This window comes from Dermacentor variabilis, chromosome 8 (assembly GCF_050947875.1).
Source record: "Dermacentor variabilis isolate Ectoservices chromosome 8, ASM5094787v1, whole genome shotgun sequence".
Classification (NCBI taxonomy): domain Eukaryota; kingdom Metazoa; phylum Arthropoda; class Arachnida; order Ixodida; family Ixodidae; genus Dermacentor; species Dermacentor variabilis.
The window spans coordinates 104995992-105019253 of record NC_134575.1 but is presented as its reverse complement, the minus strand read 5'-3'; the positions used below and the strand labels follow the sequence as shown (position 1 = coordinate 105019253).

The 23262-nt window shown below is 43.0% G+C and overlaps 1 protein-coding gene across 9 annotated transcripts in view; it reads left to right on the top strand.

The window, feature by feature from the left end:
* Positions 1–23262, top strand: part of LOC142590505 (uncharacterized) — a 141422-nt gene that overhangs the window by 40442 nt on the left and 77718 nt on the right. For 4 of the 9 annotated variants that reach the window (XM_075702674.1, XM_075702671.1, XM_075702676.1 and 1 more), the window contains one exon: positions 1817–8436. In XM_075702674.1, coding sequence (XP_075558789.1) covers positions 1817–2952 — 1136 coding nt within the window. In that variant the 3' untranslated portion in view covers positions 2953–8436. Of the gene's footprint in view, positions 1–1816; positions 8437–17185; positions 17384–23262 lie in introns of those variants that run through there. The other 5 variants (XM_075702675.1, XM_075702680.1, XM_075702673.1 and 2 more) reach the window with 2 other exon arrangements.

Below are 23262 nucleotides of genomic sequence, written 5' to 3'. Positions count from 1 at the left end.
AATATTACACTGATGGCTCTAAAACAAAAGATCACATGGGTATGGGGGCCGTAATGGAAAATTGGGAAACAAGTATTCGATTGCCACAACACACCTCTGTTTTCACGGCCGAAGTTTATGCTATATTGGTTGTTAAAAAGGTTGTCACTGATAAACGCAAAAATGCGCTCATATACACTGACTCTTGAAGCACAAGGACTGACTCATGAAGGCTCTACAGCTGAAATCTGAGTTTGAACCCCTGATAGGAGACATGTTAAACATGGTGCCACGCATAACAAATACAGGAGGTCAATTCGTTTCTGCTGGGTTCCAAGCCATGTTGGGATACCGGGTTACAAAGCAGCTGATAGATGTGCATCGATGTTAGCGTACAAAGATACAGCAAACACAACACTTCCATACAAAAATAGCATCCATGCGATTAGAAAAGCGTAACGGCAAAATGGCAACGCGAATGGGATCATTGTGCCGACAACAAGCTACATATCACTAAACCCGTAGTTGGCGAGTGGAAGTGATGTTATCATCAAGAACGGTTCATCGAAGTAGTTTTATGCCAACTACGCATTGGACACACACACCTCACACACAATTATTTACTTACGAAAGAAAACACACCAACATGCGAGAAATGTCAAGAGCCACTAACAGTTATGCACATATTACTGACATGAACGCATATTGAACCATACAGACGAGCACTTTTGCACAAATTATATCAACTACACATACCTTTACACCCTGCTCTAATTTTAGGTGATGATCCGCTAGTCCCATTTTCTGACGTCCGTAAATTTCTAGATGACACTGGCTTTTTACATAAAATATAGATTATTAACGCAGCCTTTTCCTTCATAAACTGGACTACTCACACTTTCGTTATCTCCTGGGGAACCCCACTGCTTTTGCACCCCTCTGTGTTGAAGCTCCTTTCTCCCCTCCTGCATTGTCGGTCATTCTCCTCCTCTTCAAGGGTCGCCATTTTGCATTTAGTAGTTTGCCAATATAGCACATGGCGCTTGCAAAGTAGAACTTGGATCACGATAAGCCGAACTCAACGGTCCAGCTCCCATTTCTGAAAACAGTAAAACAGAGAGAGTCACTGGCTGAAGATACAACATAGAGAAGTCATTTATCCCCGAATGGATGCTGTTCTTGTAAACATCTGAGGGTTGTATGCAGTTATTTCCGTGGGTTATATGCGCACATTATGATTTCAATCTGGGGTGTTCTGAAACAGGATGCGGGTTGCACGTGGTGGCAGGTTAGATGGGGAAAACTACGGTATTTCCTGGTCAGCTCCTTGCAGTCTCAGGTTATGCAAACATTGTCAGATTTCAACATGTGATCAAGAAGAAACCTACTGATGAAGTCTCATGCGACAAATTTGTTGTGTCAGCGAATCTTAACACATTTTTCAAGTGCCAAATATGGCCTCTGAGCCTCAAGCGCTCATTGAAGACAAGAGAGCAACCTTGGTCAAAGCATCTTTTGAAGTGTTCTCTGAGGCTCATATGAATTTAAGAGATTCGTTAAACACTCCACATTCTGCCACTTTATGATTTTTCACTTTCCTGTAAAATGCTTTCTATAAGTAGACTTCACAAACAGGATAATAAACATTCAGAAGCAGGAATATTGATTAAATAAAAAGGACTATTAGGAATTCTTTGTTTCATTGTTTCATCATACTTGAAATCGCCCTGAAGATCTCCCAAGTAAAGAAAGAAAGAAAGCTTGTCAGTAAATTTAGGATCTGTGTACTTTTTTGGCATTTCATAATAACAACTCTTATTTTGTTTTATTTGTGCAGCATCGAGGCCTTCTATTTCTCCGTCAACTGCCAAATATGACAACTCAAAGCAAGGGTGCCTCCACCGGTGTCACCTATGCGACTATGCGGCTGAGGAACTGTTTCATCTGGAAGCACATGCCAGCGTCCATACTGGCGAGAAGCCATTTCAGTGCCCTTTATGCCATAGAAGCTTGTCAAACAGATACAACTTAAACGTTCACCTCCGCACCCACACAAGCGATAAGCCATTTCAGTGCCCTTTATGCCATAGAAGCTTGTCAAACAGATACCACTTAAACGTTCACCTCCGCACCCACACAGGCGAGAAGCCATATCAGTGCCCTTCATGCTCTCGGGGCTTCAAAACGAGACATGACTTAAAGTGCCACCTGCGCACCCACACAGGCGAAAAGCCATATGAGTGCCGTTCATGCTCTCAGAGCTTCTCACAACTCGTCCACCTAAAAGTCCACCTGCGTACCCATACAGGTGAAAAGCCATTTGAGTGCCCTTCATGCTCTCAGAGCTTCTCACGAAAGGACCACCTCAAAAACCACCTGCGCACCCACACAGGTGAGAAGCCATTTCAGTGCCCTTCATGCTCTCGGAGCTTCAAACAACAGGCCCACTTGAAAGGCCACCTGCGCACCCACACAGGCGAGAAGCCATATCAATGCTCTTCATGCTCTCAGAGCTTCTCACACAAGTCTACCCTGAAGCTCCACTTGCACACCCACACACGTGAGAAGCCATATCAGTGCCCTTCATGCCCTCAGAGCTTCTCATTCAAGGGTCACCTTAAATTTCACCTGCATACCCACATAGGCGAGAAGCCATATCAGTGCCCTTCATGCTCTCAGAGCTTCTCACATAAGTGTAACCTAAAAGCCCACCTGCACACCCACACAGGTGAGAAGCCATATCAGTGCCCTTCATGCTCTCGGAGCTTCTCATACAAAAGTCTCATGCAAGTCCACCTGCGCACCCACACAGGTGAGAAGCCATATCAGTGCCCCTCATGCTCTCAGAGCTTCTCACAAAAGGGCAACCTTAGGAAACACATGAGGCGAGAAGCCATTTTAATGGCCTTTATGCCTTCAGATATTCTCGTTGAAAATTGCCCTGAAGAGACACCAGCTCATTCATGCAGGTGACTGGCCATATAGCTCTAATGTCTGCTACATAACCTTTACTCAGTCTCATCACTTGAGCAGACTTAGAGAATCACAGCACCATGATACTCTAGGGTAGGTCAACTACAATGTTGAATGGGAATCTGAATTATAGATCTACAAACGTGTAGCTTCTTGCATAGTGTTCTACTGCATCAGGTAGCACAAGTGTATCCATGTGCCCTTAAGAAGAAGTCTTGCTCATTGCATTAAAGAATCTGGGGTTCTTTAATGTGCACCTAAATCTAAGTACACGGGTGTTTCCGCATCCACTACAAATAACATTGCAGCACACATTGCAGCATATCATATTGTACATAATGAAATGCTCTTTCCAAAAACATATGTTGCCAAAAAAATATTAGGTAAAACATAAAAATTCTAGAAAGTGCAATTTTTACTGTCAGTTGATAAAAGCAGCAATAAAAACATGATATTTACAAAAATATACAAAAGGAAATTCAGAAGACGCATTTCAAAGATAAATAACCCAGGAATAGTGTCTGAATAAATAAATGCTCAGTACACTGCCATTCTTTGCATGCAAAAAAAGAAACTAAGACCAGTTCAATGCTCATGCCATGCGGTGAAGCAGTCCTTGGATTTTGTAAAGCATAGGTGCACTCAAGAATTTTCCCACAAAACATATGGTTTTTGTTCAACTTTGTGGTCCTCGTAACACATTTTGCAGTTCCATTTTTTCTGCATCTTCTGAGGATGGTCAGATGAGAAGTCCAAGGAACATACTTTACCAGTTTGTCTAGAACCACGTGGCTCTTCCAGGACCGATCGCTTTCAGTGTAGCTGGGCAAATACAAGAATATGCGTCCAAGCATATCTGTTTACATATTGCAGATTGTCTTTATCACCTCAGCAGAGAGGAAGAGTAGAAAGAAATCCCACGCGGTTGTAAATTGTCTTGCGCTGGGCCGAGATGTGCTACGGGAAGCCTTCTTGGTGTGGATGGAGGTTTCTTTGCTGCCGATGGCAGCACATCACAACCAAGTGAAGTATGCACCGTGAAGATAATCAGTAGAGCTCTCAGATCGTATAAAAAGATCAGCAGATAAGCGTGCACAAGGAAGGAGACAGCTCAAGGTCGTAAAGGAAACTCGCCGGTGAACAGCTGCAGATGTGCCATGCTGACTGAAAGCATTGTCACCCTCAGAGCTTGAATCTGTTTTACCGTCATCTTCGCAATCATAACTCGAGACCTCATCACTAAATTCAAGTGCAGATGCAGCACAGTCTTGAGCGGGATGCTTTTCTCGCGGCGTAGTCACGCGGGACAACACAATCAGAGCGACTTTCGATAACTGCGTAGCGAGACCGGCTGCGCCCCTTGCTGGAATTTTACGAGAGAAGCATTACCGAAACTCTTGGAAACTGGTTGCGAAAGCCGTGTGCACATGTTGCACAAGTGGTGGGCCTTCAGAAATACATTTAGTGGAATAAAACGACTTGGACTCCAAACCAAAGCTCACTAGTGAACAGGTGGCATCATTTTCGGTTAATTCATTGCCGCCTAAGCTTCTTTAGGCTTACCTGCGAGCCCGGTTGCAGTCGCATTGAGCTTGTATTTGCTCAGCTAAAGTTTCATGCTCCCATAGGTGCCGATTATGGGAGGGCTACAGGACCTGAACCCTATCTAAACACTACAACCTAAACACTACGCTGTCGTGACAGCAACTGCCTAGCTCATTGCCACATTTTGCGACAAAAGCAGTGATCACTCAATGACAGTTGCCTGTCCAAATATTACTCCAAGAATTCTTTAAACAGTTCATTTTTTAAGCACGAAGCATGTCATGCACAACTAGAAAATGAACCAAGCAATAAGCTTCTAGAAGTGGGTAAAAAATCGGCATTCTTCTGAAGTCAGCTTAATTCGCAGCTGCTAACATTGGCTGTTATTGAATTAAGGCAAGGAAAGAACAGCTAGAATAAACATATGTCTCATCAGAAAGTTGTGGTGGTGTGCTGCAGGCTAAGGCAGTGAAAGGAAGCCGTTTTGGCATTGGTCTACCTCTGTTGCAAAACCAGGTGCCACAGCCGAGGTGACTTCACTTGGCTTTGACATATTCAAATTCGCTTTCCCGAGCACAGAATACTGAGTCGAGTTGAGCTCAATGCACATCACCCACATTGGCGATGCATTGGGTCTGCTGGCCAAGAGGATACCACCGTGACGAAGCAGACACCACAGACCTCAAATTAACATATGACACCAACTATGCCAACTGCTACACCGTCCATTAAAACCAGAAGGGCAGTACACTTACCTAGCATGGGCAACTGAGGCCTTCATCCAGAGTGTCAGTGTTACTCTGCCCCAAGAGGCAGCAGCCATTATCTGACATAACACTTCGTGTAGGAGTGAAAATGTGCCACATTCACAAAATTGGGGTTTCAGGCTGGGACGATTTCCGTTATGCACTTGAGTCTGCAGAATGTGAAGGTGTATAAGTGTCGCTAGCAACACTCTGCAAAAAGCGACATGTGAATTAGAGCTTCCTGGGGCAACATCCGGCTCTGACTAGCACCTGCTGCAACTTTGGGGTGAGCAAGCCAAGCTGCATACTGCTTACTTAAATTGTGGCTGCACGCAACAAACCCTGATCAATGTTCTGCACAAGACTGAGCAGGCAAGATGTCGTGCTAAGAAACTTGCCAGAGACTAGTGGACGGACCACTGCGCGTCGTTTAAACGTATAGGTCTCAGTAAGCTGTGACACATTCTCAGCTATAACAGGATGAATTAAGTACTGTAATACTATTGAAAACACGCTGCTCGATCTTCAGTGCGCATCTGAGAAATTTCAGGAACAAGCTGCAGATGCTTTCCCCGACCACCTCACGGTGACTAACCGTCACCAAAGTTGTACGCAGCTTCATGACCACTTGCCAAAGAAGGCATGGCAAGCCTCTTTACGGTGGCAGAACCTGTTGCTCTCAAGCATGTCTACACTTCAAGCGCGCGTGGCAAATATGGGAGTCATATTGCAGATGTTGAGGAATCTTGCCAAAACGAGGAAGCAAGCACCATTGGTTGTAATAATTGAAATCTGGAATATTGTAATTCCCTAAAGAGTGGAAACACTTGCTCATGATGCTGCTACCGAAACCAGGCAAGAAACCTGACACCATAGCCAACCTTCGCTTAGTCTCAGCCACATTGACAGTGTGCAAATTGACTGAAGGAATGTGCCTTACGAGGCTGAGCCACCATCTGGGAAATCAAGACTATTTCCACCGGTGCCAGATTGGTTTCTGGGCTAAGGTTGACATGTGCCACAATAGCCTCTTTCGGCATCAAAGCATCGCCAATACCAGCCGCTTCGAAGGAAAGATATATGGGTTCTTAGTTACTGTCGAACCAAAATGGATGTTGAGCACAGTCTGCAACGAGGAGGTACTGGTGGCTTTTCGTGAAGCCTGACCAGGCATTAGGGTTGCCAGTGTTGCCAAGGCCTCTATGCAACCAAATGTTTGAAATATGAAGTTACAGTAAACAGCCAAAGACTTTTACCAAGTGCACAGGTAGATACGCAGGTAAAACCCAGACCAGCACGCGTGGTTGCAGAAGTGATTCGTGATGAGGTAAGAAGGTGACTTAACAGTTAGCGATAAGGTAAACCGAATGTAGGTATGTTCAGTATGTATATACGTATACTGTTAGGCCGAAGCAGATGAATTTTCTCCTAAGCAATATCAAAAGCTCTTTTTTTTTTTTTCAGGATGCCGCTCACATGCTTTAGGTAAGTGTAGACAGGGTTATATAAAGCTGCACAGGCAAAATGATACTAGATACAGCTGTTAAGCGTAATATTTTTTCTGGGCTAAATTCTTGCTCCTTGAACTCATTCGAGATCATTAACTGTAGCATCAAAGTGGTGGACTACTACCAGAGCAAAGGCATGTAGTGTGCCCATCTCAATTCTTGTGCTTATGCCAGTCTTATTTCGTGCAGCAATAGCTGCTATGGGCTAACTCCGCTGGTTGTTCTAAAGTCTACCTGTGCTGTCACTGGAATTTCCAAATTGCTTGGTAGAATGTTGCAAATAAAGTTCTCATTGCGCTGTGAGGATTCAAACATATAATCAAAAGATTGGCCGTCCGCAATTCTACATTTCAGCCACTCTGCTGAACGTACAGTCATGGTTAATACTGATCCTGGAGAGCGCGATCTAGCCAACAGGTGCCATGATTGTCTGACACCTGCTCAATGTCTGCGTACAGTATTTAGAGCTGGCGTCCACGCCTTCGAGTTCTGACGCATCACCTTCCCACTTGTGAAGCCAGTCCTATGTTAAATTTTCTTCTTACATGTAATGACAGTGATTGGGTGCATCTGCTTCATTAATCTTCTAGTGCTTGGCTTCTCAGATTTACTGAATGGGGCTGTTGGGGTCTTGTTTTGCTCAAGCACATCGCGAGACCTAGCCATGGGTAGCCCAAATATAGATTTGAGAAAACCAAAACGAATTCAGCAGTAAGAAGCTAAAGGGTCGTTTTGGTGGAGACCAGTGGCCAAGTCCACTTATGAAAGGAAGAAAAGTCGAGTCTTTCCACTTCAACACTGGGAGGCACAACTCCCACTAATAAATATGACTCGTACTTATTTTACTTCTTTAAAGGGGATTACTGACTTGCATTGGGCACGTGTTCACTTCAACAAACACTGCATGAAGTAAGCTTCCTGCTCATATTTTACCAGCTACTGTATCATTGTTTCACATTGAGTGAAACTGCAATTTTCTTGATGCCACAACTTGCCCAATTTTGTTTTGCAGTGGGATGTCAGCAGGGCTATTAAGGCACTTAAATACTCGTGAATAGTAGTAGAGGAAAAAAATAAAAGGAAGAAAGCAGTGGCTTTTTGTGCATAGACTATGCATACACCTGGTGCTGTCATGGTTATTTTTCCCTATCTGCTAAACCATTCTAAACAAGAAAAAGCTTATGCACAATTATTGTGCAAAGCCGGACCACAACTGAACCAAAGGTATCCTTGTTTAATTTGGCGACGTTTATTTGGTGACATTTTCTGCGGCCCTGCTATTGGGCTTTCTTTCCTTCCTTTTCAGCTGTGCAGGTTTATTAAGAAGCAATGAGGCAGTTTGACAATTTGAATCATTGAAATACTTAGCGAAAACTTTTATGGGCTTTTTTTTCATTTCAGACTCTGCATATTGCATTTTAAGGTGTGTTTTCCGTGTTTTTTTTTTTGCTCTTTTATGGGTAGGGCATGCTAACATTTCTATACCATGTCAACTATGTGGTGCCATAGTGTTCTTGGATGGAGTCTTGCCCTTTCAATCTGCACAATATGATGGCGGTTTCTTGTGTCCAAGGCCGTTTTACATTTGAGTGTGATTGTAGCATTTTCCTGTTTTCCCACTCCCCTCTGTAATGCCTTCGGGCCTTGAGGGTACCATAAATAAATAAATAAAAAATTTGCTTAGTTTTGCCTCTGTCACCCAAGCTTGAAAGATTGCTACCCACTGCTGGTGGCATGACAAATGTGACATTTTTTTTTTTTTCAATAAAAGGAAGTCTGTTACTTATCCTGTGTGGTTGTCTTTGTCTTTTTGAATTGCAATTTCTGCCTATATTTGCTCTGTTGCATTTCAGATTAGGAATGGCTATCATAGTTGGCATCATTTAACCATATTCCACACAATGTGAATGATATCCACTTGCAATATATGGCAACCATAAATACAAGTTAATAATTCAAGAATAGTGCCTTTGTATGGTGGTGCAACCAAGCTTGTTGGATGTGAAGTTAACCACCTGTACACTAGGTGGCCTTCTTCATTTTGTGTGGCATATGTGGTTATAGTGACCCTTGCTTTATGCACTTCTTGTCCAGCAGCAGTCTTGCTTTTGAAACACTCGGGATAGCTTTTAGCAACCTGGACAGGAATAACACTGAAAAACGAGTAGATGTTAATTGTCGCACTTATCATGTAAGGCTTCATACAGTATGATGAGGGCGTAAATAAATGAGGGTGTTCCTCAAGGTCTTGTAGCACGTCATGAGTATGGAGCAACATGATGTATAGCACTTTATTGATCGCATGCTATAGGTTCAGCACGTGTGGCCGTGGTTGAAGTGCATCACAAGGTCAAGAAAACATATCTCTGAGCAGCACCGCGGTAAAGGAGACGCTGGGAAAACTAGTGGGAAGCCTGTTGAACATCTGGTTGACCCAGTTGCTGGCTTCATCAGGCAAAGTGTGTTAAAGAGAAGGAAGTCATCAACACAGAAGGTTTTTACTTATAGACACTGTGCTAAGGTTCTCGGGCAGGTTTCTGTCATAACATGCCAACAAGTCTTGGCCGCAGTCTATGCACGACCAACTACATATGCCTTCTGTCCAGAGAGAGAACTGCTCATTCTAACTAACGAGGATGGAGTAAAGAAAAAAATAACCAGCTCCATTAATGTGGTTTCATTGGTATCAACATTGTTTTGCAAGTGTGCATCGCCATACTCCCCAATGCCTTCTTGGGTGACATCAGCAAGCACCAGCTTGAGGCAAGGGGTAATAGGCATCTTTACAAGCTAAAAATGCATGCGTGCATGGAGAGCACATTGCGTCCAAAAAGTAGGAACTTCGCAGGGGCACTGGAGAAAGAACAGATCACTGACAGGGGGAAAAGACAAGTTTCTCTGCTACTAAACACCCAGCACTGTAGCCATGTAATGACCTCTGAAACAATCCCTGTCAAGGAGGAAATCATCTTTGTGTATCCATACAGAGAGCAGACAGGCAAAGCCCGTTCAGCAATGCTGCCAGCTTTAAAAGGCCCACTTCACACATCCTGAATGCTTCCTTCTTAGACTTAGCTGGGTGCAAGCACTCTACCGTCCAAAAAGTTGTCATTGGAGCACTGTTGGTTTGGTGGCAATACAGTTCAGAAGCGATTGCAGCAAACCTCCCTTCCTAGTTGGTCTGGAGGCTCACGGTGCTCATGAAGCGATATCTTGAGACAAGCAAGGTGACTGGATGCCTCCAAGCCCTTGTTTGTTTATCACACTGTTCTGTTAGTAACAACCATGACACCTGAAACCAACTAGCTCAAGTTCAGCACTCGCATGGGTTCTGTGGAGGATCCATAGTAAAAAGCAAAAAAAACTCAACGGAAAGGATAAAGCACCATTTAACACTTAGTATTGCTGCAGCCTACCCACTTCTTTTGTTTTGTATGGTGGTGCTACATTTTTTTTACTATAGATAGACATGAACTTCTCCCGTGCACAGCTTACTGGAGAGAGCATAGGTGATGTTCCCAATCAGTGTCAGATTTTTATATAGACTGTACTGACTCAAAGAAGTTCGAAACACTGGAATGGAAGCTTCTAGTAGAAAAAGTGCCTGGAAAAAAAAAAGCTGTGCTGCAACCATCTTGGCAACACCTTGTCCCCTTAATAAAAATTACGCTTCCATATCAACTTCAGCGTTCCAGTTTAGAGTAAAGTACCAGTGCACTTATGAACAACAAATCAATTCTCATAGAGCATGTGCAGTCCAGCCAAAAGCATGGGCATGAATCCGCATTGTGCTCCTGCATTGAAAGTGAATAACATGTTCCATAATGGCGAATGTGCTTTAGTGAGCTTCCCTGCAATATGTATTTGTAGTGTACAAAGAATTGTCAATGAAGCTTATCACGAGCACAGATGCTCTTGCAAATTATATCACAATTGAAAATAATGAGCACAGTGTAAACCTATGTGCACTTCCACTCTTAGTATGCTTTACTGCACGATGCTTATTTCCACCCCTGTATTGTAGCGTAGCAAGCCACAAAAGAAACGTTGCATAATTGGGCTTTTTAAGATTACCTTTCTCGCAATAGAATGTTTTGTCGTGAAGCCTAAGCAATGTACTGCGGTGAAGCATACTAAAAGTGGAAAGGAGCCACTGTCGGTGGACCTAAGAGTTCTTTAATTATACACTCGTGCACCCGCCGCCTCTTACGTCGCCTAAGTGGGCATACTATGCTGGGTGATAGCAGCCCCCTCCCACTTTTAGTATGCTTCACCGCGTAACTAAAATGTACTGCGGCAGAGAAGCAGTGAATAAACAAATGGTTTTTATAACAGTACAGAAATAAACGTGCACCATGCATCAGTCCACCACACGGAAGAGCGTCGCAACAAAAGGAAGCTGATTCACACGGGCTGTGTAGCCCACTTATCAGCCGTAAAGGGTATTATGGGTAATGCAAAATTTCAGGCACACAGAAATATGTTTATATGTTTACGTTTGTACTCCTTGCGTAATAAGACTGCCTGAACTTCCACAATAGAAAGTAATTTACAACACACAAACACGAAGAACACAAGCATGTGCCTCGTTTTCATTTCGGCCGTCATGGAAATGACATATAGCACAGAAAAACGTGCACATGCTGTGTGTTAGCATCGTAAACTTCATACAAGGCAAGGAGCCCACCGCGATCCTGTGACAGGCACTAATGAGACCAAAACGGGAGCACATGTCTGTGAACGTGCAAATGGAGCCCCTAAGCCACTCTGCTCCTCCACCACCTCCACAGCACGGCTGCCCCACTCGTTACAAGCACAGGACACCAACCACACATTCAGCACTGAACAGTGGGTGGTCGACGCAGTCGCATTTACATAACTTGCAGCGAGCAGCACATTCCTCGATGTCCGTTAAGCAAAGGTGGACACGGCGACGCCATATCGCGGGACGCAAAACTTCGCTGCTGAGGCGCTAGGCCACTAGGCCACTTCGACATTTCAATTGTCACGACCGCCGAGTTCTCAAGGAAGTACGGGTCACACTACGCAGATTCTGTACTGCCAGAGATCACCAAGGCCAAAGCCGCACTGCTGCACCACCACTACTCGCGGCTTTCCGCCAAGTAACACAAAACCTACAACCAACACACAAGCAACGCAAGCACAATCACATAAGCAACGTTGAACAATGCGCGGTCTGCATGGGCCAGAGAGCGATCACGCCGAGGACGAACATGCCACAGCGTCGCTCGGCGCCACCACCGCACCTTCTCAAAAATTCCTAAGCGATCCTGTCCCTAGACACCTAGGATCAGGTCACGTGAGGGATTTTTGTATGACATTTAGACGCACGCTGACACAATCACCACATTCAGAGAAAACGCGTGAGCTGAGCGTGTGAGAGCGCAGAGCGCACCAACCCAGCAACCTTCAGGCATTTCGAGCTTACAGAGAAGGGCGAAGGGATCCGATAAAACGACTGTGTAAAGTCATGTGACCGACTATGCGCAAATGAGCACAAAGCATGCATGCAACAGACAGCGGCGATTCGACTAGGTAAAGGCAGTCACTTCTCTGTTCAACGGCGGGGGTTTAAGCCGTTGCAGAGGTTGCAGTACTCGGCTTTCTTGACATGTTCAGAGGGCATAGGAGCGTAGAACACGATTGATTTGATTACGCCTTGTGGTAGGTAGTAATGTGCAGCTGTTTAGGTGGTCTGCCTACCGCTTTGTGACGTTTCCTGCGGATGTGCTTGTGCAGTTTCGGTCGTTCATTGCAACTTCTCCGTTTATTGTCTGCATTGAAAGTTTGATCCTGAGGGCAGCAGATTCACGTTGCTGGCTGACATGTCTTTTTGGAAGAGCGTGCGCTGAAGGCAGCTGTGGAGAAGACATTCCGTGATATGATCACGCAGTATGTGTTGGATTGTGCGTGTTGGTCCCACATATGTCCAGTATGGCACATCCCGTTGAAAACATCCTTTGGAAATCCATAGGATTAAAGTTCTGGAATTTTTTTAGATCCCAGAAGTTCAGTCACGTGGATGTCTGAAGGATGTCTTAAATAGGACATCCAGAAGTTAATGTCCTCATGTTATCTACTACACGTCCTAACCGGGACTTCGGCTTTCGCATCTAGTTGGGATGTCAAGAGGATATTCGTTGTCCAATGGGTAACTGAGTGAAGTTCTTGAAGAATGCCATTGCCTTAAAAATGAACTTTGGGCAAGCAATGTAATGTGTAGGGCACGTAACCAACAGCCTATCAAGGTTACTGAATTGGTACCAATGGAACTGACATACAATCGTAGACAGCAGACAGGTAGTGTGAGGAAATAGAAAATTTGCAACCACAGGATGGCATCGCCTGGCACAAGACATGTGGTGATTGGAGATCCTACAGTCGACATTAAATAGTCTGATTGCGATGACCATAGGATGTTGCAATCACTTTTCATTAGTCAGACAACGCCAATAGCTTTAAAATGTATGAGATGAAAATTTATGAGATGTATAAATGTGTATAATGTGTATAAATGAGTATGAAATGTATGAGATGGTATAACAAGCTGGTGATGGGTGGAAAAAACATATATTTTTGATGGCTCTAGTGGTTCTGTTTGAGAATGCACGCAATAGCAAACACAGCCTTCTTCCCGATTTACTAGAAATAGACCTGAACAACTTTCTTTTATTGTCGTAAACTGCCGAAGCCTAAAGAGTAAAACTAATGATTTTGCAGGCCTTCTATCGATATCAGAGCCCGACATTGTTATCGCCACTGAATCCTGGTTAGACCCTGACACTGCAGATTCTGAGGTTTTTCCATCAGACTATGTTGCATACAGAAAGGACCGAAATGTGCGGGGAAGGGGGTGTTTGTTCTAGTTCGGGACACAATTGAAAGTGCACCATTACTTCTAGCTGACGATATCTCAGAATCTGTATGGTGCAGGCTATGCTTCTCAGATGGAAACACCCTTATTGTAAGTTCTTTCTACAGACCACCTAATTTGAACACTGTTGAACCATTTATCAGCCTTTCAAGGTCACTTTTGGCCCAGTCGTCTGAAACGATAATTCTTGGTGATGATTTTAACATGCCAGATGTTGAATGGTATGATCTATATGTCCTGTGCAGAATAATAGGTCATTGCTTCAGTCTGTATTTTGCGAGCTAATAATGACCTATGGGCTCTTCCAGTTCGTTGATTTTCCTACTCGTTTTGGATGTGCAGACGGAAATGAGTTAGACTTGGTCTTTAGTAACCAGAGAGACATGATAGACTTCCGTGCACCAGTACCAGGGATTAGTGATCATGCACTATTTGTTGCAGAAAAAATTGAATTTACCAAAATGCGGCCGAGAAAAGTATTTTTTTAAGAAAGGGGTAGTTATGAGGGTATCTCTAATGAGGTAAATGATTTCCTGCCTATATTTGCGCATTATAGTTCATTTAGCAGCATCGACAGTCTGTGGGTCATATTCAGGGATAAACTTCTTTCATTGACCTCAATTTTCGTTCCGTCTAATGTGGTTTCGGCTAAGCGCCACAAAGATAAACCTTAGATTAATAAGGCTTTACATTCATCAATTCAGAAAAAATCGCGAACTTACAAAATATATTGCAAAACAAGAAACCCAAACTTGTACACAAAGCTAAGGGATATCAGCACAAAACTTAAAAGCGAAGTGAAAATTGCAAAGAATGCATATCTACAAGCCTTAGCAGATAAATTCAAAATGAATCCCAAAGAGGTCTGGCAGTGTATCAAGAGCAACAAGAAGGAATACACTGGCATCCCGGCCATTGCAAATGATGGTGACCTAATTAAAAGGGCACTAAAGCAAAACAATAAATCATTTTAGACCAATGAAGCATTGTTTGAGAACCTTGCAGGCAGTCATTTTAAAAAATAGATTGAATATTAGATGAGAAAATGAAGGTCCAAGTATCAGTATTTGAATTTTGCGCCAAAACTCCAGCGCCTACGTCAGTGTGATGTCAGGGATTCCAAAGTATGTTTTCGCATTTGGGCTGCGTTGGCTGAATAAAGGTTCCCGAAACTTGCCATGTTTAATATTTGGTTCCTTTAGAACACAATGTAGTCAATCTGTACCGCTATATATAAATTGTAGGCCCTAGAAGATGGCATCAAAATTCAAGACGTCACAGCCCCCAGGTGCAGGAACTTCAATAGGCGTTGCCACCCGTATTTCGTTCTTGAGCTTTTTCTGGCTTACTAAACGTCTTATCGTTGTAAGAGGTGTTGTAGAACGGTAATTTACTGATGCAGAAGAAATCATTTTTCACTTTAGTGTCCCTTTAAGGAAGACAGAAGAAAAGCAGAAGTTCTTAACAAGTATTTTCATTCAGTTTTTACGAAGCCATGTAGCATTGCTATTTCTGACACATCGACACGATTACCGCAAATGGAAAACATTGCCGTAAACAAGGAAGGAGTGGAGGCTTTGTTGTTTAATCTGAACGTGCATTCAGCTCACGGACCTGATGGAATTTCTAATCTTGCTTTGAAACGCTGTTCAAGACAGATAGCGCCTTTTTAGTAATATTATTCAAGTCACTAGATATTCAAAAGCTGCTCAAAAATTGGAAGACAGCCAACATGACTCCGATATTCAAAGAGGGTGGTCGTATACACATAGGCAATTACAGGCCAGTATCTCTAACTTCCGTTTGATGTAAGATGCTTGAACATGTTTTGTACTCTAATCTGATGAAGCATTTTCAAGCAAATAACCTTTTCACCTTGGCTCAGCATCGGTTCCGCTCTGGTTTTTCGTGCATAACATAACTAACCGAATTCACGCATGACATTGCACTCGGCCTGGACCATGGTGAACGAATAGATGCACTCTTCCTTAATCTGCGGAAAACATTTGATGTAATCCCACACAATCTGCTTTGCTTAAAATTATCATTCCTAGGCATTCCTGAACATATTCTCGGCTGGATAAGGGATTATTTACACCTGCACAAACAGCAAGTTGGTATTAATGGGGCGACATCAGATGCAATGCACATGCTATCAGGAGTGCCTCAGGGCTCTGTGCTTGGACCACTTTTGTTCCTTCTTTATATTAATGATTAAGTAGTAGGCCTTAAATCAACCATTAGACTGCTGACGACTTGTGTCATGTATCGTACAGTGAAATGCCATGTGGATATGTCTGTCTTACAGGACAACCTTGAAAAAGTGTCTATCTGGTGCAACTGGTGGCAGATGACTCTAGATACCGGTAAATGCTACCATGTGCAGTTTCCAAAGAAAAAGAAAAAATTACCCAGTTCCTATTGCGTAAATAATATTGTACTCAGTACCACTGAGCATGTTAAATATCTTGGAGTTACTCTTTCTGAAACACTTGACTGGACTAATCATGTTAACTCAATTACAGCTTACCGTCTTCCTCACTTTTTCCGACAAAATTTTAAGCATTCTCCTTCATCACTGAAGGCAACCTTGTATCTAACAAACGTCAGGCCTATTCTAGAATATGCATGCGTTACCTGGAATCCGTACACGAAAAGCCTCACAGACAAAATAGAACGCGTCCAGAAGCAAGCAGCACGCTTCGTAACAGGAAATTATAATTTTACTATGAGAGGATCCGGAATACGGGAAGGGTTGGGTTGGAAAACTCTCTTCATGCAGGAAAATCCTAAGATTGAAATTCCTTTACAATATATACAAAAGTAAAACTGGTATCGACAAAACAGTGTTCATTAAGGAGCCGCAATACGTTTCATCTAGGAGAGACCACGCTAACAAAATTAGAGCTTATCAGTGCCGTATCAATGTGTTTATTCATTTTTTTCCTAGCACGATTAACAATTGCAATGAGCTCCCTAATGACGTGATGGCAGCGTCTAGTATTGAAAATGCTATTGAGAGCCATATTCTTTGAATATTCTGTTATTCATGTCTGTACATACGCTACTGTTTTCTTTTTTTCTAGTTACTTTGTTACTTACTTTGTTTGGTAATCGGTTAGGTTGTCTTCCACTTTTGTGAGTTTCAGGGCTTAAAAAGTATGTTGTATTTACTGATGTATTCTTTTGATGTTGCAGAATATTTTTCCATTGTGACCACCTGTATTTTAACCCTCCTACGATAATGCCATGCAGGCGATGTAGGTGTATCGAATAAATAAATAAAGATAAAGAAGATGAATAAGTGTCTGAGATACGTTCTGCTGTCGTAAGCCTTCCACAAAAAAAGAGTTTCCCCTGCTTTCGAGCACTTAATGTGGATGTCCTTTGTGGCCCTTTAGGAATACTGAACCAGAAGGGTTATTTTGTGTTCGTTGGCTATGCATTGTAATATGCCCCTTCATTTATTCTATTGTTTTATTTACCTCGTGTTCTTGATGCTGTAACAGGACTGCAATTGTCCCACTTATTATTTGCAGGCCTCACAAATGCGACGAGCCTAGCTGAAAGCATCACTGCCAAAACGGCGTGCCACGGCCCTTTCAAGGTTGCCGGTCAGGTGGAGGTTGGCATGCAGTGCAGCTTGCCTCTGGCTGACAAGTCTGTCGGCTGCTCGTTGAAAGCAGGGAGCCAGTCTAGGAGCGTGCAGACTGTGGGTCAGTTATGCTCCACCTCAGGTGGGCAGTGACAAACATTTCTCTTACATTTGCTTACGTGTGTGAGTGTTGTAAATTCTGAAGTCGGCATAGTTTCATATGTCTTGCTCAAGTGTGTATGATGTTCTGCTGCTAAGGACAGAGTAGCAGGTTTGTGATTCTTGTCAGCATACTGATTGAGGCAAAATGCCAAAATAAGGCTCTAGGGAGCACATTGAAGCACCTTAGGTGGCACAGCGTAATCCATAGCCTTCTTGTCCTGGTGTTGTTGTAGCTGTTGCGTTGCTCTACAACAACGTTACACCCAGTGAGTCTCTTATTTATGTGTATATCAGTGTATTAATGTAAGAATGTGAATATAGATCAATGCGGCACGTCAGTTGACCGCTGTGTTTAGGTTGATAAAGTTCAAACAAAATTCTTTAATGCAGTCAACTATATAACATACCTTGTTTTATCGATATGCTCGTTCATTCAGGGAGGCAAAAACTGCACGGGAACTGTCAGAATTCTTGTCCTTGGACAGCATTGAGTCGCGACATCTCACAGCAAATCATCGGTGACAGGGTGTCTACCAACCGGAGAATTTGTCTACCAACTCAGGGAACTTGTGCTTATGTCTGAGGAAATTAGCTATAACTTTATTGAAATGGAATGAAAGTTCTGAAAATGCTGGCTCGAGTAATAGAGAAATCGTAACGAATCATCTTTGACGCTGTGTCGTTGGCTGGAGGAGTCGCCAGTGTACAGTGAACGACCGATTTTCCGAACACCCGAGTTTTGGGACATGCATGATAATTAGCACGGCTTCGCGGCACCACCATGTACTCCATAGAGCAAATGTATAAGAACGTCTGAAATTTCGGACACAAGAACTCTCAGGACTTTTTGGCGTGACTACTGGCGCTCTCGCACGCAGAACCGCTGGCAGCCATAGCCACCACCGCGGCAACACTATGCCGAGCTGCTTCGACGTTCGCTATTAAGCTTCTTGCCATTCGGTGCCATGTTTTTCATTGAAAGAATTCGCCACTGTCGGCAATGGCACTGACTCCGGCGCATTGCATTGGTATGGATAAACGAAGGGCAGATATACACGGAAAAGCACGAACAGTCTCTCATAGCAAAAGGGCGAAGAGATGCCGGGATAATGAAACATAGGGCATTGTGGGGGTACAACAGGAATGAGGTACTGAGAGGTATTTGGAAGGGAGTAATGGTGCCAGTGCTTACTTTTGGGAATGCGGCCTTGTGTTTAAGGGCAGAGGTTCAGTCGAGACTAGAAGTAAATGAGAGAGTCGTGGGAAGGTTAGCACTAGGTGCCCATGGGAAAACCACAAACCAAGCAGCACAGGGAAATATGGGCTTGGCATCGTTCGAAGCACCGGAAGCTCAGAGTAAAATCCTATACGAAAAACGTCTGAGGAAATTGGACGATAACAGGTGGGCAGCTAAGGTATTTAAATATCTATATAGAAAGAGTGTTGACTCACAATGGCAGAAAAGAACTAGGAAGCTAACCAGTAAGTATGCCAGACACGAGGACGAAGAAATACAGAACACTAAACGACAGGTTAAAAACACGGAAGTTTATAATTGGATATATTCAATGGAAACAAAGCATAGTGTGGAACTATATCGATACTGGAAACAGCAGATCAGGAAGGAAGCGTTTTATGATAGCTCAGGAGGCAGTGCCCTACTCTTTGAAGCTAGATCAGGATGTCTTAGAATGCGGAGCTATATAAAGAAATATAACGAAGAAGAAGACACATGTACTGTGTGTGGTAAATATGTAGAAACAATGGAACACCTCATGCTAAAATGTGATGATATCAATCCCGTTGTCGATGCGGCCACAGTCCCGCTTCCTGAGGCCGTAGGGTTCAGAGATAATAATAGTCATGTAAATACATATGCGGGGGAAATTAGCAAAAGGCAATTGGAGGATTGGTGGCTCAAAAGCAGGGAGGTGACATAAGGTTAAAATGGTAGGGAGACATATTTAAAGAAAATCGAAAATTTCAATAACACACAACACAGATAAAAATAAAAACAAAAGGCAAAATAAAAATCTGAGCATGGTGGCAACTGCCATCACCCCGTTTCAAAGGGGACGCTCCTACTTTCCATCCATCCCTCTATCCATGCATAATGCCGGTTCCCGAATGTCAGCTCCGCCTCAAAACAGCAATGTTAAGCTTTGAAACATACGCGAAGTATTGCTGTGAAGCTTAACAACTGTGGAAAGGACCACTCGTCACAGAACACAGTATGTATTCCTTAATTGTACACGCGTGTCGTCTCCTGTCACTTACAGAGCTTTTTCTGACGTGCCTGTGGCAATTTGATCCCTTAAGGGCAGTGAAAGACATGCATTCATTTTTTTCGGACGACCCAATTTTTCGGATATTGTCTGTACAACTGACCCAGAGGATGCTGATCCAGAGGACCCAGAAGTGCTCCATGGGGCCAACGCGCGACGGAAGGAGCACGAAAAGAGAAACATGGACACTTTATGTCCATGCAAATAGTCTTGAAAGTCGAAGTGAACATAATCACTACTGAGCACCACTGTTTTTGACCACATCTGCAATATGAAACAGAAGAAGTTCTTTAAAGAAACAGTCATACCTGTGGCAAAATGAGTGAATAATGGCTACCACTGTCATACTAAAGTGATTCAAAATAACTAGTGACTAAGTCTTGAATCTTGAACTGCCGTTCAAATTATCATTTCAAATCCGTGACGCTATGCTCTATAATAGTAAGAGAACACTAAACTAAGCTGATCGTGAGTGATCACTAATCAATGTTCATTATCTGGTAGCAATTGTAGCAGAAATAATGCTTATTCAATGACACTTCGATAGATATTGATGACAGTGTGTACGATTGATGGCTACCGCTGTCATACCTAACAAAATGGTTTGCGATCACTAGTGACAAATTCCTAGCATCTCCTAGTTATTAAGCCTGAATTGTCATTTGAATAATTGTTAATTTGATGCCCATAACTTTATGCTGTATGAAAGTATGAAAACACCAAACAAAACTTATCACTAGTGATGACTAATCACTTTGCATTATCTGTTACCAATGGTAGCAGAAAAAAGTGCTCATATAATGACATTTTGATTGATACCACTGATGACGTGCACGAGGTATCCCTGCCACTGTCGTAAAGAAGTACGTGACCTGTGATCACGAGTGACTACATTTTTGCATCTTCTAGTTGTCGTAATTTGATCGTTGTTTAAAAGGGTTTTTTGTTTGGCATCTATAATGCTATGATGCATACAAGTGCAAGAATACCGGACTGAACTTATCACTAGTGATCATTATTAAATCTCCCATAATAATTAGGAATGTCGACTGATTAAAACTCGTTTGACACTTTCATTTATACCATTGAAGATGTGCATAAATGATAGCTGCAACTGTCACACTACACAAAGTGATTCATCATCACCAGCAACTCAACGTTAACATCTTCTAGTTATTATGTTATGGTTTTTGAATCACCATCTCAGTGACATTTCATTTTATGTTCATGACGCTATTCTGCATGAATGTAGGATGACATTGCAGTATGTGCATATATAGTGGTCACTAATGACTCGGTGTTATTAGTCAGCAGTGGTGACAAATATGTGTTCATTTTATCACAGCTGGATTTATACCAATGACGGCATTCACGACTGATAGCTTCCACTTTGACAATAAAGTAGGTAAATAATATTCACTAGTGACTTAAGCATACGGCTTCATAGTAGGCGTAGTTGAGTCACTTGTTTTGTCACATTTTGTTTGATATACATGATGTTATGACATGCAATATAGCGAGTGCAATGAACGGCGCATTGTTATGATCAACTTCACCAGTGTGGGAAAGATTCAAGCGAGCGTTTTCATGTCGAAATGATTTGCCTCGTCCAAGAAAAGGATGTTGGGATCAGCCTGGACTTCGACCTCACCAGTGTAGGGAAGATTCAAGTAGGCGTTCCCATGCCCGAAAAAGCGTCAAGCCTCTGCGCCTTGAACAGACAAAAGGGGAGAACCCAAAGGCGGAGACACAAAGGGGGAGAGCTCGTCGGCTTCACAACCTGACAAAGGCACTGACACTTCCACAAGTTCCCAAAGTTTTCCAAGAAAACATCGAAGACCACAAAACTGCGAAGTGTTATTTAAGGCCGTCCTGGCCCATTCAAGTTGCACACTCTTCTTATTGGAAACTGTACCCGCCGTACCATGGTGTTGTTCAGTAACAACAAGCAGCGGTCTTTGTGGCAAGGGTAGCCAGCCAGTTGGACCCGGCTCGTATGCGTCATGCGCGCTACTGCTAGGGATTTCTTCATGACCACAGTGACCTTTAGTTGTGGGCACAGGTTCGCACTTAATAAATATTGTTGTTTTGTTAACCCGTGTTCGTCAACATCGTTGCAATATTTACCCCTAATATTTTCACAAAATTTCAGTTGCCTGGAAATTCAGACATTCTTGAATAGCATTATGCTCGGATTAAGTTCACTGACATTTAGAATATTTTGCCTGGTGTTTAAATGCAGTAGTGCTTGGAGTACATTGAGTGGCGCTCAGATTAAAATGACCAGCCTCGAATTAAATTCACTGGTGCTTGGATTTAATTTAGGGGTAAAGCCTGTAGTTTTATGTAGTTTTGAGGGAACTAGGGTTTTGTAGAGTTTCAGTTTTACCAGAAGAAGATAAAAAATTATGACCAAGATATTTTAGTGTGCAATTAGCATTCATAGTGAAATAATTAAAAGGCATATTTCATGAAAGATCATTAGTTATGTGAAGGTCAACATATTTCTGGGTGTTAATTGATGATAAAGTGTCATTCAGTATGCAGTTAAACCTCGATGTAACGAACTTCAATATAACGAAATTGTTGATATAACGAAGTATTTAACTTTTCATGGCCTCTTGTCCGTAGAACACCGTGTATTTAGAACCTCAATATAACGAAGTGTGTTTGCGTGGCATTTCAATATAACGAAACTTTATCGCCTTCAGAAAGGGAATGCAGAGACAATAAATGGAAACTAGCCGACGCAGATGGTCAGATGATTGTATTACAAGCGGCCGCTTGCAAACGCACCTCTCAAATCGTGCGCCGTGTGACGGCCAAAGTGAAGCCGCATCGTGTACTGTATACAGTCCAAGTGCTCCGCGCAACATGTGCTTTAGGTGCGAGTGAAAGTGTGCAAGGGTGAGACAAGAAAGATGGTGGCTTCACGAGTGCCGCCTTCCCGTGCGATGCAAAGCGAAAGGGTTCACTCCATCATAGTCAGCCGCGCATGCCAGCCACGCATACCTCCAATAGCCAGCCGTGCATGCTGCTTTAGAGGAAATCTGCCGCATGTGTTAAGAGTAGGCGTGCCAAGACAGCGTGGCACAATGTAAGCTGTCTTACCGCGCATTTTCTATTGGAGGTTGCGTAATCTCAAGTTTCAGTAACCCGTTGGAACGAGAAATAGATGAGCATTTGCTGCACACTGCCGACGCTTTTTCTGATAGTGTCGTCCCAGTGTGGGCAACGCTATCAGCTTCGGGGACAGAGTGCACGCGAAAATATGGCTGGCTTGGCTTAATTCGTGCCGCCGAGCAGATATCGTCAACTATGTGGCATGAAACCGTATCATACGTTGCCGACTCCCAAATTTATCAACATGAATTGTTTTCTCATTGTAATTTGCTTTTTTCGATTGCCGAATAATGCAGAAAATTTTGTGGCCCCTTTTCATGTAAGAAAAATAGGTCAGTAACTGTACTTATTTGAATAAAAGGTGGAATTGCAATAGAACGAAATTTCGCTATAATGAAGGAAATTGCCGATTTTATCGACTTCATTATATCGATGTTTAACTGTATATAGA